The sequence below is a fragment of the Diorhabda carinulata genome, chromosome 4 (assembly GCF_026250575.1).
Source record: "Diorhabda carinulata isolate Delta chromosome 4, icDioCari1.1, whole genome shotgun sequence".
Classification (NCBI taxonomy): domain Eukaryota; kingdom Metazoa; phylum Arthropoda; class Insecta; order Coleoptera; family Chrysomelidae; genus Diorhabda; species Diorhabda carinulata.
Window position 1 is genome coordinate 22163986 of NC_079463.1, and position 17651 is coordinate 22181636.

The window sequence follows — 17651 nt, forward strand, 5'->3', positions numbered from 1 at the left end:
TCCAATCTACACCCCTTCGTTTTGAACCACAAATTTGTACGAATACTAAACAAATCAGTGTAGCCGTAGCCTTTATGGAGTTGATTTATTGCGCGCACGTGTTTCTACGCGGTCAAGCGCCTTTTCAAAATGGCAAAAAAGACGTTCCGGTTTATCTTTTTCATAAAAAATAAATGACAATATAAAAAAAAACTGATTAAGAGATTTGTTGTGAAAAATGTTTGATTTTGCAATAAAATGTTAGTTTAGTTATTTAATAACCACACCTCGTATTTTATATCAATAATTATAGAATAATAATAAAACAAAAATTGAGTCAAAAGCCCTGCTAAGATCATTAAAAACCACCAATTTACATAAGTTGTTTCGAAAAGTTTATAAACTTACCCAAAGATTAATGCCAGCAAAATTTCGATCCGAATCGGTCCCATTTGGTAATTACCATTTACCATTAATCACTTACTCGAACCGAAATATTCGAACCATTTCCATTTAACGATCGTGCGGTTGCCGTACCACATTTATCACTTACATTAAGGCATACGTCACACAATCATCCCCATAGCACAGACTTGTTAGTCCACTACGTTAGAGTAACCTCAAGCCTGTACTTGTCGTTTCTAGGGAACTAATTTTCCGAAAAAAATTAGCTTAACCCAACAGCCTCGTCCTCATAGTTAAAGAAAATCTCAACAGATTACTCAGAAAGTCATTTGAATGATAATCGAGTCTACAAGTAACTGAAAAATTAGATTTTCACGGAATTAAGACATAAAATCATGATAAATAATCACGAAAAACTTATAAAAAAGTGAAAAATTTAATAAACTTGATGTTTCTATTAAAAATAATTTGTTTTAATTAAAAAACTTCAAGTGCTAACTCCCCGAATCAACGTCTAATTGAGGTGTCAGAGCCTCAATCTGCCTACTCCCTGATCTCAAAAGACGATGTCATGAAATGACGGTTTAATGATACTTTACAGCGCCTCCAACTCTATTGATATCAACAAAACTTTTTGAAAGAGAGAGCAGCTTAAATATCTAATTTTGATTAAATTTAGAAAAAAAAATAATTTTTTGAACGCGTATCTAATTTTTAGTAAAACTTGTTAAACCGAGTACCCCAAATATGCGAGCTGTTCTGAGTGATCTGCGATTTGGTGAAAAAATTATTGAAATGATGAAGTTGAAGGAGATTTTCTAAAAACTACGAGTCCTTATTGTATCTAGGGATAACCACGTGATCTCACAAGATAGTTACACACACATATATACAATGAAAATATGAAAAATGTATTTAAAAAAAGTTTTCGCTGCTGCTCCTCCTCCTTCTGCTTTTTCTTCTTCTCCTCCTACATTTTATCCAATTTTTATTTAATCTAAATCCATTTTCAATAATAAGAATTGAAAACGTAAAAAATTGACTTTGTTTAAATCCCGAATCAATTTTCATTAATCTCTCTAGAAAATGGAATAAATTTTGAAATTTGGGTAAAGTAAATATTTAGAAGTGGGGCTCCATCCCAAAATTACTACTATTGTGTCAAATTTTTAACTGATTTGTCTGTTGAACATTTTTCGACTATTTGTCATCATCGAAAGAGGGAGGGGGTGGGTTCTTGAGGGCCTAACCCCAGGTGGGGTCCGAGGGCACAGCCCCCAATGTAAATAATGTCGTGATGTACGTGATATTATGTCGAAATACGGCGTAATTTAATGTAATTGTTGATTTTTTCCCATCACTCCTTAAAAAAATGTTTCCCCCACTTCTAAACATTTAGCGAAATTTGAGAAAAAAAATTACTGAAATAATAAATTTCTGATGAATGATTTCATTGGAACATTAATTTTGTTATTGAATACAATTATTTCGATATAGTAATAAAATTTCAACAAAAAATCATTTAGTGGTCCAATTTTTTGATTCAATTTTATCACATTGAATACTTTTCACGATAAGCGGAGATCCTCTTCTTCACGACGATCCTAAATAATTGAAAACTAAAAAAATTCTAAACTCACACAATAAATAACAAAATAACAAGTTTTGTAAAAATTGTAAAATATTCTAATTCAGGTAATAAACTTAAATGCTCAAAATGTGAATTTTAAACCTTATCAAGAATTAAATTATTATCCACGCATTAATTTACCAAAAAGGTATTTATTTTACGAAAATATGGAAAATAATACTGAAGAATGTCAAATTTATAAATACAAAGCAAGTTTTTTTTTCGAAAATATATGACCCGTGTTATTTTATTAGAAATTTCTTTAAAAGAAATGAAATTCCGAGGTTAGAAACTTTTGAAATATTGAATGTTTGTATAAATCCATATCGAGATGTTATTTTTACAAAACTTTGTATTTTCGTTATTTACCACAACAATCGCCTACCTTTTATGCAATCGCAATTTACGAATTAAATCGAACACTAAAATGAAACGAACACTAAAATCTGTAAGAAAACTAAAGAAATTACCAACAAAAGCCTAAATACCACAAACGAACAATAAAAGATATTTTTAAATCAATTAGATTCAATTTTTTTTATTTTTTTATTTTGCCTGAAAGCTATGGTTTATGAAAAAATTAAATTTGCATATATTCAAGTTGTTATCAAAAAAACTTGTGTAAAATTATTTGATATTTTTAATATATGATCAACACTGTATATAAAGACCATTCATAGATATTTAAAAAAAAATAAATTCAATCAATTTTTAGTTTACCTATAATAGTGAAGTAAGTAAAAAATATCTAATTCTCAAATTTATTTTCATATATCATACTTAATTGCCGAACATCCTGTATACACAAAATTATTTTCGTTATAAAGATGATAAAAACATCCATCTTGAATGAAAATGATTCACCACTAACACAAAATTATATAAAACTTCTTTTTTAAAAAATTCGATTTTGTATAAAAATATCCCCTGTATAAAATAAAACCTAAAGATATTTTCATTATTTGATACATTCATGTACTCGTCACTAAAGAAATAAAAAATCAAATCTATACGTAATGTATAAAAAAACTTGTATACTACTTGATATAGAAAGTTAAAGTATAAAAAAAAATTTGTCGCTTTGGTATGATTTAAGAATATTTATTAATTTTAAATACGCAGATTTATAAATAAATAATTAATAAACAAAAATAAAAGTATTTAAAAATTAATAATAATTATTTGTAAACTAAATTTAAATTCAAATGCCGTGACATTTTCACAACACGCACAATTTCATAAGATGTCTACCACATATAACCTCACATTTTACGTTTTATCTATAGAATTAAAAAAAAAGTCACAGCGTCACTTCCATCTTGAGATCTAATAAGCAACTGACGATATAGTTGCCCTATACCAAAGCATTGGCACGGGCGACTAGATTTATAAACAACTGTCAAAAATCCATAGAACATTAGAATAATTTATAAATATTTGAAAACACTTTCCGCTAAAATTTCGAAAATGTTGAAACTATTTAGGAATTTAGAAAGAATATTTTCTCCTGATTCCATATATGTATTTTTCTTGATGATTGATAAAGTTTTAAAAAAGTTATTAGTATTATAAAGTTTCGTATAAAAGGTGTGATGGAGTCCATGATGTGTTCTATCTTTTATAATAATTTTCAAATGAATATTCTGGAAAGTTATTAATTAAATAAACGAAATTAACCGAAAAAAAAATTATATCAAAAATATCGATTTATTACATTAAACTTGATATTTTTTATAAAAAATTTGTTTTTCAATGTAAAGTTAACGTTGTAATCAATCAAGTTGGAACTCGAGTTACATGTAGAAAATTCTTGAAGGACTTTTTATAAAAACGCAATTGTATCAAATATCATAAACACTGTATCAGCATTTATTTTATTATAAATAAGACTTTTGTAAACAACTTAATAATGTTTATAATTAGTTCGCTCTTGAGATTAACTGTATTCATTGAAATATTGTAAAATAAATTTTTTAAAAATAAATTTCGAAAACCGAAATTTATAAGTGGCGCAGTCATTCGGATTAGTGCGGTCGCGATTTTTCACGCAAAGTGCGATAAAAAATTCCGACTACGTACTTCAGTACAGCAACACTAGACCTAAGTGTTCAACGAGGAACTTCAAGACTTCAGATAGCTGTAAGTACCAAGTTTCCTTATTATTTTTATTCCTTTTTATTATCCATCCTTATCAAAACTTTGAATAAGGAAGAGATAATTTAGAATATTAATTTTATGAACGATTTAGATACGTTATTGAATACATTTAGTATTTACTTAAATTTACTAAACTTAAAAGAGAATCCAGATTATACAAGAATGACAACTTCAAATTCGAAAACCCTAAATTGGGAACTATTCAAACTTAAATTAGAAAATATTAAACCATATGATGGAAATAAAAATACATTAAATAAATTCATAAATAGATGTGAGTACTTAATACTCGGTTTATAATGATCAAGATATTTATAAACATATTGTATTAGAATGTATACAAGAGAAATTAATCGATAAAGCTGAATTGATGGTAGGAAATAGGATAGAATTAAATACTTGGTTTGAATTGAAAGAAGCGTTGATACAATTTTTCGCGGACAGGCGCGATTTAGATTGCATTTTACAAGAATTAACTAGAACAAGATCGTTTAAAAATGAAAATCTGATAGCTTTCGAAAATAGACTTCAATTGTTAAAAAGTCAAACTATACAAATAATTAGTAACAATTTAAATTTAAGTGAAATTGACAAGAGGTGTCAAATAAATCATTGCGAAAAGTCGGCCTTGAACACCTTTATAGCAGGATGTTCAGGTATTATACGCAATAATATGTACTTAAAAAAGCCTAACTCTTTAGAGGATGCTATGGCTTATGTTGATGAGTTTGAAAATTCTGAAAAACTTTACGGTCAATTTTATGAGCCCAGATTTAAAAATAACAATAATAATAATGATGTCCAAACGAATAAAATAAGAAATAATAACCAATATAGAAATAACCAACATAGTAATTATAATTCCTTTTACCGACAATCTTACAATAATAATTATAACAGATATAATAACAATAATAATAATTATAATAATAATTTTTCTAGTCAACCATTAAATGTAAATGCCATGCCACAAAGAAGGCAAAATTACCCGACGAATGCACAAGTATTTGGTCCCAGGAAAAATGTTTTCCGTCCGAACCAAATAATACATGTAAATCGATTGCCAAGACCAGAACTGATGTCTACGAGAAATTTTTCTGATAAACCTAGTAGACGCGTAAATATTAATAATAATCATAATAATAAAAATAATAATGCAAACAATAATAGATATTTCCAATCACGAAATGAACCAAATTTTACATCTGTAGAATTATACAATAGTAATTATAAAAATAGTGAAGAAGAAGAAGAAGTAATTGATTTTCAACATTTGTTCGAACGTGATGAAAATAATGATCGAATAGAAAATTTTCGAAAAGAGCCTCGGGAAAAAGAATCAAAAACAGAAGAAATAAATTTTACTCCTAATGATGCATTAACATATTTTGAAAATTTTATAGAATCTAACGAGTCAAAACCTAGTGAAAAAATAATTGAAATAAATTTTACATCTAATAATTCATCACCAAAAATTCAAAAATTAATAAAAATGAAAGAATCAGAATGAAATCATTGTAAAGAAATAAATGAACAATTAGAACTAGATCTCAGTAAATTATTTGAGGAAGAAGAGAAAGATAAATTAAATGTAACAGAAAAGAATTCAGAAGAAAATATTATAATGGTAGAACAAATGAATAATGATACAAAAGGAGAAGTAGAATTAAACGTAGAATTAAACTATACAGGATTAGATAAAATAAAAATGAATGAAAATGATAATGTAATTGAAGTAAAAGAAAATATAATAGAATTAAATAGAAAAATGAATGAAATAAATAATGATATGACAATGGACGAAAAAGATATAAATGATGTTATAAAAATAGATAATGATATATTAGAAAAAGAATATTATGTTATAAAACCTGAATTAAATACAAATATATTAGATATACAGAATCAAAGTGATATCATTGATAAAAGAGAAATAAATAATGAAAATGACGAAGTTGAGATTAATTATGAAACAATTAACAAAGAATTTGATAGAAATAATAATGAAATAAGTCTAAAATATTTCAATAGAAAATAAAATGCGATATTAAATGAAAAGATAATTGAAAAACTATTTTGGAAAAATAAATATTATCATTCATTAAAATGGTATGCAATCCAAGAAATTATAAAATGGATTTTTATACAAAGACCTTTCTTTCTTTTTTATTGTTATGTTATAAGAATAGATAAGATTTAGAATCAATAGATAATTAATAAGTAAAATATAAAAAAAATTAGTAAACTTTGAAAAAAAAAACTATAATAATAAAAACTTATTATTAATTAGAATATATATAAGAAATTTAATAATATAATTCATTACTTTGCTTATTTAACTAATGAAAAAGAAGAAATTAATATAAAAATTTAAATTATAATCAGTGTAACACAAATGAAACGTTTAAGACAATTTATATAATTTTAAATGAACCTCTTAAAGTTTATCCTGTAGAAAGAAACCAATATGAAATTCACAACTTTAACTATTTGAAAAAAGATAAACAAATAATTAACGAAAATTATGATTGGCGCAAATATAAAATAGATATAAGTAAATTAATCAAAACAAACCTATGAGTTCAGAAGACGTAGAAAACTTTATTAATAATTGTGAATTGTGTTAAATGAATAAATATAATATAAACCCTTCAATTAAATTTGATTTAATATATTGATGTTATTAAGATAGTAGATCAAGTTAAAAGATAATTGTACTATTGAACTGTTAAACGGACATTCTGGTAAAAATTGTGTTGTTAGTGAAATTGATCTTCAAGAAACTATATTAGAACAAGTAACAAATAATGAACTTTTAGTGATTCCAAGATCAGAAACTGAAGTGATATCTAAATGTGTTTCAGACCGCTATTTTAAAATCAGTGATCCATCAATTGTAAAAATTCCAAAAAACTGTAGTATCCAAATAGAAAGTGAAATTTTCTCAACCAATATACAAATTAAAAAGGGAAATCGATAATATTACCAAAATTAAATTTCAAATTTTTAAATAATCAAATTTAAAAATCTCCTAATTTAACCAATATAGATTTTGATAAATTATATAAAATTAATAAAATTGCTAGAAACATAAAACCAATTCATGAAATTTACAATCCGCCAAGCCATGTATCAATTGGATTATTTACTATAACAATAATTTGTATAATTTTAATATTTTGGTTAATTCGTAAATATAAAAATAAATTTGTGAGAAAACAGAAAATTGAAGAAACGAAAAAAGAAGACATCAAATTAGAAGAAAGAAGAAAACAAGAGATGAAAAATACCTCCGTCATTTTTCATTCTTAGGGATGGAGGAGTTACATGTAGAAAATTCTTGAAGGACATTTTATAAAAACGCAATTGTATCAAATATCATAAAGACTGTATCAGCATTTAATTTATTATAAATAAGACTTTTGTAAACAACTTAATAATATTTATAATTAGTTCGCTCTTGAGATTAATTGTATTCATTGAAATATTGTAAAATAAATTTTTTAAAAATTAATTTCGAAAACCGAAATTTATAAGTCTCGTCGTGTATTTGTATACAGAATTAAAGAAGGATTTTAAATGTATAAAGGGACGTTTTGTTATATTAATGGGGATAAAAGAAATGATAGGAAATAAAAAAAAAATATATTTTGTATTCTATATTGTTTGTATTTTATATTTTTAACTAATTACGCCATATGTAATTTCATATCTAGACGTCTACATATTTTTAAATCACGTTCATTAAGAAGAACAGGGTGTTTAAATGTTGTACATGATACAGGGTGTTCTTTGTGCAAAAAAAAAAACTATACATTTGTTTATAGTTTTATATACAGGAGATGAACCATATATCCAGGTACATGAAGTTAATTATAATGCCAAAAGAAGATAAATAGGGAAAGTATTTGAAGTGTTTTTGATAAAATTAGGGAAAAAAGAATAAATACAAGACACAGGTGATTATAAATTAGGATGAATACGAGGGTGATGAACAAAAGGGATTGAACTAACTTAGAAGAATAATAGTGGTAGCAAGTGGAAAGAAATCTGAAGAATTGAATAAAATAACATATACGGAGGACGAAGAAGATGTAAACTCATAGTTCTTGAAGTTAAATGACTGCAAAGTCATTAATCCATTGTTCGAAAAGGGGAATCTGTTGTGGGGGGTAATATTTATCGGTTAATGAAAAAAAGAAAACCTATGAAGAAATTATGCAAAAACAACCGCATTTGGGTGAGAACAAAGTATTTTTTTCATGAAAACAATGCATCAAACCACAAATGTTTTCACCAAATGTTCGAAATCAATAAATTGCTACTACAATAAACGTAATCACCAGATTTAATTCATTCGGATTAATTTTTGTGACTAAAATTGAAAAAAATTATAGAGCAGTGAATGATTTAGAAAATTTACGGCGACGAAGAAGTAATTTCGGCACTTAACAGGTATTTGGAATAACAGAAGAGTATCGAAAAGTATTTTTCCAAAATTTTTGTATTTTCTTGCAAGTACTTCTCGAACTACCCTTATATTAGGGAGAAGCTTTTGAAAAAAAGAAATTTTGTTAAAAAAATTGTTTACTAGAACGATGTGTTAGTTATCTGTAGTAAAGTATGGGGAAAATGTATTTAATAGGGCCCCCCTAAATACGTCGCTGGAACTAAAAGAACACGTGAAAAGTTGGAAAAAAAGAGAAAAAAGTTATAAATGCGATTACAAAGTAAAAGAAAGAGAAAAAATTCACTGCTTATAGATATTCAAAGGTAATTTTTTTCAAGAAAATGATTTTTTTTATTTATAACCCAAATTACATTTTGAAAATTACTAATTTTTTTTGGTTATCTATTTTTAGAAAGCTTAAATACCTTTAACGTTTTAATAGTTTTATATAATAACTTAGAGACGTTTCAATGAATTTAATTTTTATCAAAAGATTTTAAAAAAATGACGGGATTTACTCAACTACGCCACTGGATGAAAACATGAGTGAAGAAATGAGTAGAAAACACGGAAAAAATTGAAAAAAGGGGAGAAATGAAAATAAACGGAAAAAACATTTCCAAATATTTCAAATAAAAGTAGAAGGGTCGTTTTATTGAATTATAACCTAATTTTTTTCCAAAAAATATCAAATTCACTCAATAATCTGTGGGAATCCACTAACTACGCCACTGGACGAAAAGCAGGACTCAAGAAACATGGAAGAAAAAGGATAATTAAGGGAAGAATAAATTTTTAGATATTTCAAGAGAAAAATCGACGTTTTGTTTTATATCTAAAATGAGAGACACTTTATCGAATTTTGACCAAGATTTCGCAGAACTGAAGAAATTAGTACAAAAAAACGACTCAGTAGCCCGTGGAAACTCGTCGACTCCGTCACTGGATTGGAAGAGGACTCAGGAAACATGTAAAAAAGGCAGAAAATGTGGAAATAAGGGGAAAATATGTGGAAAATCGAAAATAAGATATTCTTTATGGAAATATAACCTAAATTTTCAATGATTGAAAAAACTAGAAGGAAAAATGTGAAAAGGGGGAAATTTGCAATTTATTTAAAAAAATCGTATTTACTCCCTAACTACGCCACTGTACGAAAAGCAGGACTCATGAAACATGGAAAAAAAGTAGAAAAAAGGGAAAATTCTAGGAAAAATAAATTTTTAGATATTTCAAGAAAAAAATCGACGTTTCGATTGTTTCATATCAAAATGAGAGACTTTTTACAGAAATATAATCTCAATTATGCAAAAATGGGGAAACTAGTCCAAAAAATTGTAAAAAAGGGAAATTTTCAGTGTTTAAAGTTTTATGGGAATTTTTATATCTTTTATATAAAAAATGAATTTCGTTTTATCGATTTTTTTTCAAAATCATCAAGTCATTCATTAACTTGTGATACGACACTAACTACGCCCCTGGCTTGAAGAAAAAATAAAGGAACAAGTAGAAAACACGTACAAATGTAAAAAAAGGGGAAATTTTCAGTTTCGACAAGTATTTTATGAATTTTAATACTTTTTATGAAAAAAGGTTGACATTTAGAATTGTAAATGAATTTTTTCAAAAACACGAATTCACTTAGTAGCCTGTGCGAATTCCATAACTACGCCCCTGGATTGAAAGCAGGACTCAAGACACATGTAAGAAAAATAAGAAAAAGTGAAAAGAGAAAAAAAGACATTTTCAGTTATTTCAACAAACACTGAGATTTTAATTGTGTTAAAATAAAAAATAAGAAACTTTTTATAGAAAAATAACCTCAATTTTACAAGACTGAAGAAACTCGTTAAAAAAATAATAAAAAAAAAGAAATATTTTCGAATATTTGAAGTATTTTATTAATTTTATTTGTTTTGTTGTAAAAAATTGATGTTTCATCGAATTATATCTATTTTTTTTTTTTTTCAAAAATACCGATTTTAATCAGTAACCACCTCACTAACTACGCCACTGGCTAAAGAGAAATGACAAAATGAGTAGAAAATACAGAAATAAATAGAAAAAAATACATTTTCAAATATCTCCAAAAACATGTACGTTGCAAGTATTTTATATAACAATTAAATAACATTTCAACAAATCATAACTTAATAACTTAAGTTTTATCGAAAAACGTGAATTTTATTACAAAAAAAAAACATTATAGTAAACAACAAACGTTGTACACTACATTTTTTCAACGACTTAAATATATAAAAAAACTCGATAATTCTCCTTAAAAACTGGCAAATTAACAGGGAAAAATCGATAGTTTTATCCACAAATATTGAAATAACATTTTAATAAATTATAATCAAAAATTTTACAAAAAACCTCAAATTGATCACAAAAAGAAACCACTATAGTGAAAAAACAAAAGTTGAAAATAATATTTAATATGATACAAATACACGAATTATATATCGAATTCGTATAAAAATATCTCGTTTTCTCTACATATTGTACACTACATTTTTTCAACGACCTATAACTCTATAATTCACTTAAAAACTGATAAATTAACAGCGAAAAATCGATTATCATATTAAAATAAATCTTGTTCCACGACAACAGGTTCTCCAAATCTGGCGATTTTCGATTTAGTCGTTTCCAATTCAATTTGCACTTTTTTCCTTATATAAAAAATGGGACAATCCCTACTAGTGCACAATATCTCTTCGAATAACGAACCCTGACACCTCTGACATTCTGTAAACAAGGAAGCGTATCTATTTTCCAACATACGGTGATGGCTCAATTCCTGTTGGTAAATGTTGGATTCCTTCGGTTTGCAATAACCACAAACGGCTTCTAGTTCGTAATCTTTCGTCAATACCGATTTGCAGCCGACGCAAACTTCTTTTTTCTTGGTAAATGCCGCCAAAGCGCCCACTTTCGAAGTCACCATCGTTTTACTTCTCGTATGTTCACCTTTCAATAATATCGATTCGGCGTTATCGCCCAAAACCGGTTGAAAAATCCTTATCAAAGGTTTCGATAATTGATTTTCCAGATAATATTTCGAATCGATGGGGATGTTGTTTTCCAATACATATATGGGGTCTTCGGCTTTTTCGAACGCTTTCGCGTTTTTCGTACCGGCGACTATGACGTAAGGGATGCGATCGCCTAATTTGGGCGCGTTTCCGGGATCCCTTTTCGTTATTTTTTTGGCCAGTTCGACGTGCGCCTGTTTGGCGGCATAATCGTTCTTCGTCAATTCCTTGGTGATGACCAATTGGGAGACATCGACGTTGTTTTGTAACAGATCGGATATCACTTGTTTGGCGTAATCGACGGCGCCCTCCGGATCTCTGTTTATGAGGAGTTTTTGTAAGCACGTGCCTATGATGTCGGCCACTAAAGTGCAATTGTCGCGACGCACCGTTTCGATACCCTTGCAATCCATTTTGTCGTATTTCTTCGTGTTCGTCCAATAAAGTCCGGCGTATCTGGAAATTTAATTTCATTAATAACGCGCCTCGTATGTTTAAAAAAATTCTCTTTCGTCGAATTATATTAAAAATGTCAAAAAAAAATGGTAAAAACGATTATTAAAACCGGTTTCCCAACAAACCAATAAACATTTTCAAAATTTGGCAATTCTTTTAAATGTTCCGGGGTTGTTCTGTTTGTTAAAAAAAAATTATTTTTTTCATAAAACTTGCGAAAAATACTTAGAGCAGCTCACTTTCAAATAATCGCGATTATAACCATAATTATGAGTTGTTTAAAATTTGTTCTTATTCTAGAATATTGGTTCCCGAAAAAAAATATATTTTTTCGAAATTTCAAAAAAAATTAATTATGTTAATCAACTAATATCAAACTGCCATTTCAATTGCGAGAAATCGCTATTATATGGATTGTTATAAATTGTTCGACGATTTTCGAGTTTCTTCGAAGTTGTTCTTCGATTTTAGAGGTTATTCTATGTTATTAGACTTCGTTCCTGAACGGCGTAGGAGTGAGAACAAAACTTGTAGAGAAAATTGGAACAAAACTTATGACAATCTGCAAAATCGCGATATCTTGAACATGCAGCACTAAAACTGGGTTTTTTTCAATTTTCTTCGAAATTTTTGTTCTCAGTCCGTTTTAGAACAAAGATGAACAAACCCAGAACAACCACTAAAATTGAAGAAAAACACAACAATCGCGAAAATCGAAACTTTTAAAATGTTGCTTTAAAATCCGGATTTTTTTTCAATTTTTTTTAGAAGTTTTGTTCTCAACGCTATATTATTCTAAAAATAGTAAAACAAACCTAAAACCACTTAGAACAATCTACAAAACCAAGGAAAAAGCTAGAACAAATGCAAAAATTGCGATATCTTGAAAATGCAACACAAAAATCTTTTTTTTTTTTCTTCAATTTTTTCACAAGTTTAGTTCTCAATCCTATATTATTCTGAAAAAATGTAGAACAAACCGAAAACAACTTATAACAACCAACAAAACCAAGAAAAAGCTAGAACAAAAGCAAAAATCGCGATACCTTGAAAATGCAGCTCAAAAATCTTTTTTTTTTCAACTATTTCACAAGTTTTGTTCTCAATCCTATATTATTCTGAAAAAAAGGAGCACAAATCGAAAGCAACTTATAACAATCAATAAAATCGAGGAAAACAATACCAGAACAACTCAAAACAACCGCGAAAGTAGCGATACCTTAAAAATGCTACTCTAAAACCGAATTTCTCTTTTAAATTGCTTTAAAAGTTTTGTTTTCAACCTAATGTTGTTCGGGAACAAAGTAGAGTAAACGTAAAACAACTTATAACAGCCAATAAAATCGGAAAAACCAAAACAGCCGGGATAATCGCGATACTTTGAAAATGGTGCTCTTAAACTAGCTTTTTTTCAATTTGCTGCAAATGTTTCGTTCCCAGTCCGATTTGGTTTTGGAACAAAGTAGAAGAAACTAAAACACGCCACTAAAATTGAAGAAAAAGCCAGAACAATCGCGAAAATCGCGATACCTTGAAAATAATACTCTAAAACCAGGTTTTTTTTCTCAATTTGTTTCGAAAGTTTCGATCCCTGTCTTACGTCGTTTTGGAACAAACTAGAAAAATTCATTGAAATCGAGGAAAAGCTAGAACAACTCAGAAAAACACAAAAAAAAATCGCCACTGCTTGAGTGTAAGGTGCTAACCACGAAATTCTTTTTGTAAAATTTGTGACAAATTATTTATTTTCGACACTATATTTTGGAACAGTATAGAACCAACCTAGAACAATGGCGACACATTGAAAACGCGAAGCTACATATAAAAAATCGTTAATTTTTCCCATTTGTCTTAAAGGTTTCAATCTCACCGTTATGTTAGATTATAGAGCAAAAAGGAACAAACATAGAACAACTTAGAACAATAGTCAGATTGGCGATATCTTAAAAATTTCTTGCTGTAGATCAATAATCGTTTATTTTTTAATATTTTTACAAGTTTCATTCTCAGCCTTATACCGTTATGGAACAAAGTAGAACAATCTTATAAAAGCCACTAAAATCGAGGTAAAAACCAGAACAACTCATAGTAACAACTCAAAAATCATTTTTTTTTGAAATTTTCATTTTCAGTCCTATGAACAACTTACAAAATTCGATCGTTTCAACTATTCAAGGTGTTAAACAGAATCTAAAGTTTGGTGGACGCGCTAGTTACAAATTTCCTTTGGATTTGTTTTTATAAGATATTTACATTATGTTGTGATTGTTTTTTAAAGAGACGATTCGAAGTGAAAAAAAGTAGTGGAAAAGCAGAAATTCAGATTGAAATACGGGGCGTTTCAAATAGAACAATTCCAACAAGACTCACCTTTTTTTATTGATGAGTAAGTATGGATAATAAACCTTTTCAAATTCCAATTTTATGGGCGATATGAATTTCTTGCTGACCAATTCGGCGGCTTCCTGTCCCAATTCCATGCTCCTCTCCAACGAAACCACCTTGAAATTAACCATAACCGAATCCGTATCGCCGTAAATAACTTTAGCATCGGCCTCGTAACCATTTTCGATTCTATAATGTTGTTCGACTTCCTGTTTGGTTTGTTCGATCATAGTTCTACCGTAGGCAGTTACGCTACCGGATATTTCCAAACACGGTAATTTACCGACTTGAGCCCCCGTAAAACCGTACACGGAATTCGCCGAAATTTTATAAGCCAATTGTCTACCGTTCAAAACCGTCCTCACTACGGGATCTTCTTCGTTTTTCAACAGGGCTTTAGTTTTCTTTCTGGCCGCCAAAAGGTGTTGCAATATGTGCGGCAACAAACCGGCCCTAACCGACGATTTTACGAACATGCAATTCGCCGGCGTACAAGTTATTTGATCCTCAGTCAAATTCAATTTTTCCTTTTGGGGTTTTTTAATCAGAGTCGTATAACACAAATTATGAGCTATCATAATGCTCGGATATAAAGAACTGAAATCCAAAGTGGCTATCGGTTCAGTATAATAACCCCTAACGGGTTCTATAACAGTGGCCCCTTCGTATTGATCCGAACCAGGGGCGCCTTGATGCGTCGGCATGAAATAACCGGCTTGTCTGGCGTGTCTCAATAATTGAGCCACGACTTTCACTTGCTCTCCTTTGGTCAATAAACTAGTGATCGGTACTCCGGTAACTCTCGCCATTTCTATATCGTTCGTGAAACTTAATATCGTATTCAATAATCTCCAAGGTAATTCGGCGTCTTTTAAACAATAAACTGCCAATCGTCTTCGAGTTTGTTCGTTGCCGTTTTGCAAATCCGTAATTATACTATAATGAACGTCCTCCTTTTGTTCCCCCATTATTTCCTGGCAAACGCTGTTCAACGTATACGATCTCAATTTAAAATCTCTTTTCACCACCAATAGCATATCGTAAGGCACCCTCCCTTCAAAATTTATATATTTGTAAGTCCTCCTGCCGATTTTCGTTTGCGTTACCGTTTCTTTTACCACAGAAGGTACCTCCAACAATCTACCCAAATAATTAAATTGCGTCAATTTCAAATGTTTCGCCCTATCGATGAGATAAGGGAAATCGAAATTATTTATGTTATATCCGGTGAATACGTCAGGATCTAAAGCTCTGACGAAATTCGCCCAAGCTTCCAACATTTCTTCTTCACTTTCGAAACTGTAAACTTCGGCGTGTCCAATCGGCGCGCACGATTTCAACGTGAAAATATTCCTGAAAATTACTTCCTTATCGCCGTGATAACCAACAGCGTTTGCTATTTGTATTATGGGATCTACGTTGGGTTCCGGGAATATCCCCTTTCTACCCGCGCATTCAATATCTATACTGTGTACTCTGAATTTGGCGACCGAAGACCATTCGCCTTCGGGGGCGTGCACGATAAAATCCGTCCATGATACGTCAGTTTCTATCTGGCATCTGGAAGTTGTTTTGAAATCGGTTTGTTTCGATCTCCTGAACCATTTCCCCGAAGGCAATTCTATCCAACAGCATCCCAATATGTTTGTGTCCACCATGAATCTAGTTTCGAAATCTACGTTAGATTCGAAAGCGAAAAATACGTGAGAAGCCAGCGGTTGATAAACGATCGTCGTTGTTATTAATCTCTTAGCTATCGCTATCATCCTCGGTAGAGCGACTGTTATTTTTGCGAAAGTTTCGTCTTCGTATCCGGTAAATTCCACCAACGATTTGCCTTTAACCAATTCGATCATCAAAACAGCTTCGGGCGCCTGTCCTAAAATACATAAATAATAATACGAGGTGTCAAATCTCACAAAGGATAACAAGAAAGAAACATAAGAAGACCAAAAGGAACATGGAACATGATAAAAAAGTTTGTGCATGTTCCTTGTCTGATTTCTCCACTAATTACTACATAATTTGGCATTAAAATAAGCAAAAGATAAGAAAGAGTAGTACTGCCAAATAACAAACTCTACATAATTCAATAATTGTTGAAATTTGCAAAAATCACGATTTCTTTAAGACTCTATATATAAATATAAGATAATTCAAAAAAACATCCGTTCTTTCCTATTTCTTGTGATTTAGAAGTCAAATTTATGCAAATACAGACAATTTTTTACATATTATTAAATAAACACGAACCCTTAAGTGTCCAATATCTCTAAGTAAAGTTTACCATACACTAACTCACCCAAAACAAAAATACAAATTCAAATCCTGATTTCTCGAATACACATTTATAATATGAATCACTCAAAAAATTGTGAACCTTCTGGATAACCTATATATTCAAAATAACATAAATTCTTGATACCATCTCTCACGAACAAAAACAACTTTATAAATTGAAAAAAAATATGCGTACCTTTAGGATACATTGAATCAGACATGACAGCATCATTTAGTTTATTCTTGAAAGTAAATAATTCGTTCTGGGGAAAATTATTCGGCATATTAACGTAAAAATAGGGAGAGAAGCCGTGGACATGACAACAAACGCTATTACCAGTTTGGTTGACTCCGAATAAACGTATAATCGGAACTTTGCCTGTTTGAGGTCCTGGCATACCAGGATAAACGTTAGCGGTGTAGTGGTCCAGTTCAAGTTCTTGAAATATTAGCGTATCCTTTTTGGGGTCCAAAGGGGGTACTGGTGGCCTCAAGAAATTATCGGATCTAAAAACCATTTACTTTATATTAATTCGTCGGAAATTTTATTGTAATGAATACATACTTTAGTTTTTTGAATGCAGTTTGCGGTGAGGTATCCTTTCGTTTATTCATTATTATTCTATTTTCTTTACTACAATTTTTTTATTTAAACAACTAAACAAATTGTATTGTTTGGCGGTAAATAAAATGTCATTTGTCATCTATTATAAACTGAGTTAACCTAATATCATTTGGCCTCGTCGCTCGAACTAAATAGGCACCCTTTTGTGTTTTATATTTATCTATTACGATAGCTTAAACAACAAATATGAAGCTTATAGTAATAAATAATGTTGTTAAAAAATTATAAATTCGTAGCTATTCTCAA

At 29.4% G+C, this 17651-nt stretch overlaps 1 protein-coding gene across 1 annotated transcript; it reads right to left on the reverse strand.

Annotated features, from left to right (window-relative positions):
* Window positions 1-7812: 7812 nt before the first annotated feature.
* Window positions 7813-17496, reverse strand: LOC130892896 (DNA polymerase delta catalytic subunit). The gene is made up of 4 exons (XM_057798585.1): window positions 17346-17496; window positions 16977-17287; window positions 14486-16379; window positions 7813-12115 (listed from the first exon to the last, which is right to left on the reverse strand). Exons 1-4 carry the CDS (start codon window positions 17393-17395, stop codon window positions 11209-11211), a joined length of 3162 nt encoding a protein of 1053 aa, XP_057654568.1. The 5' UTR covers window positions 17396-17496; the 3' UTR covers window positions 7813-11208.
* Between the last annotated feature and the right edge of the window lie 155 nt (window positions 17497-17651).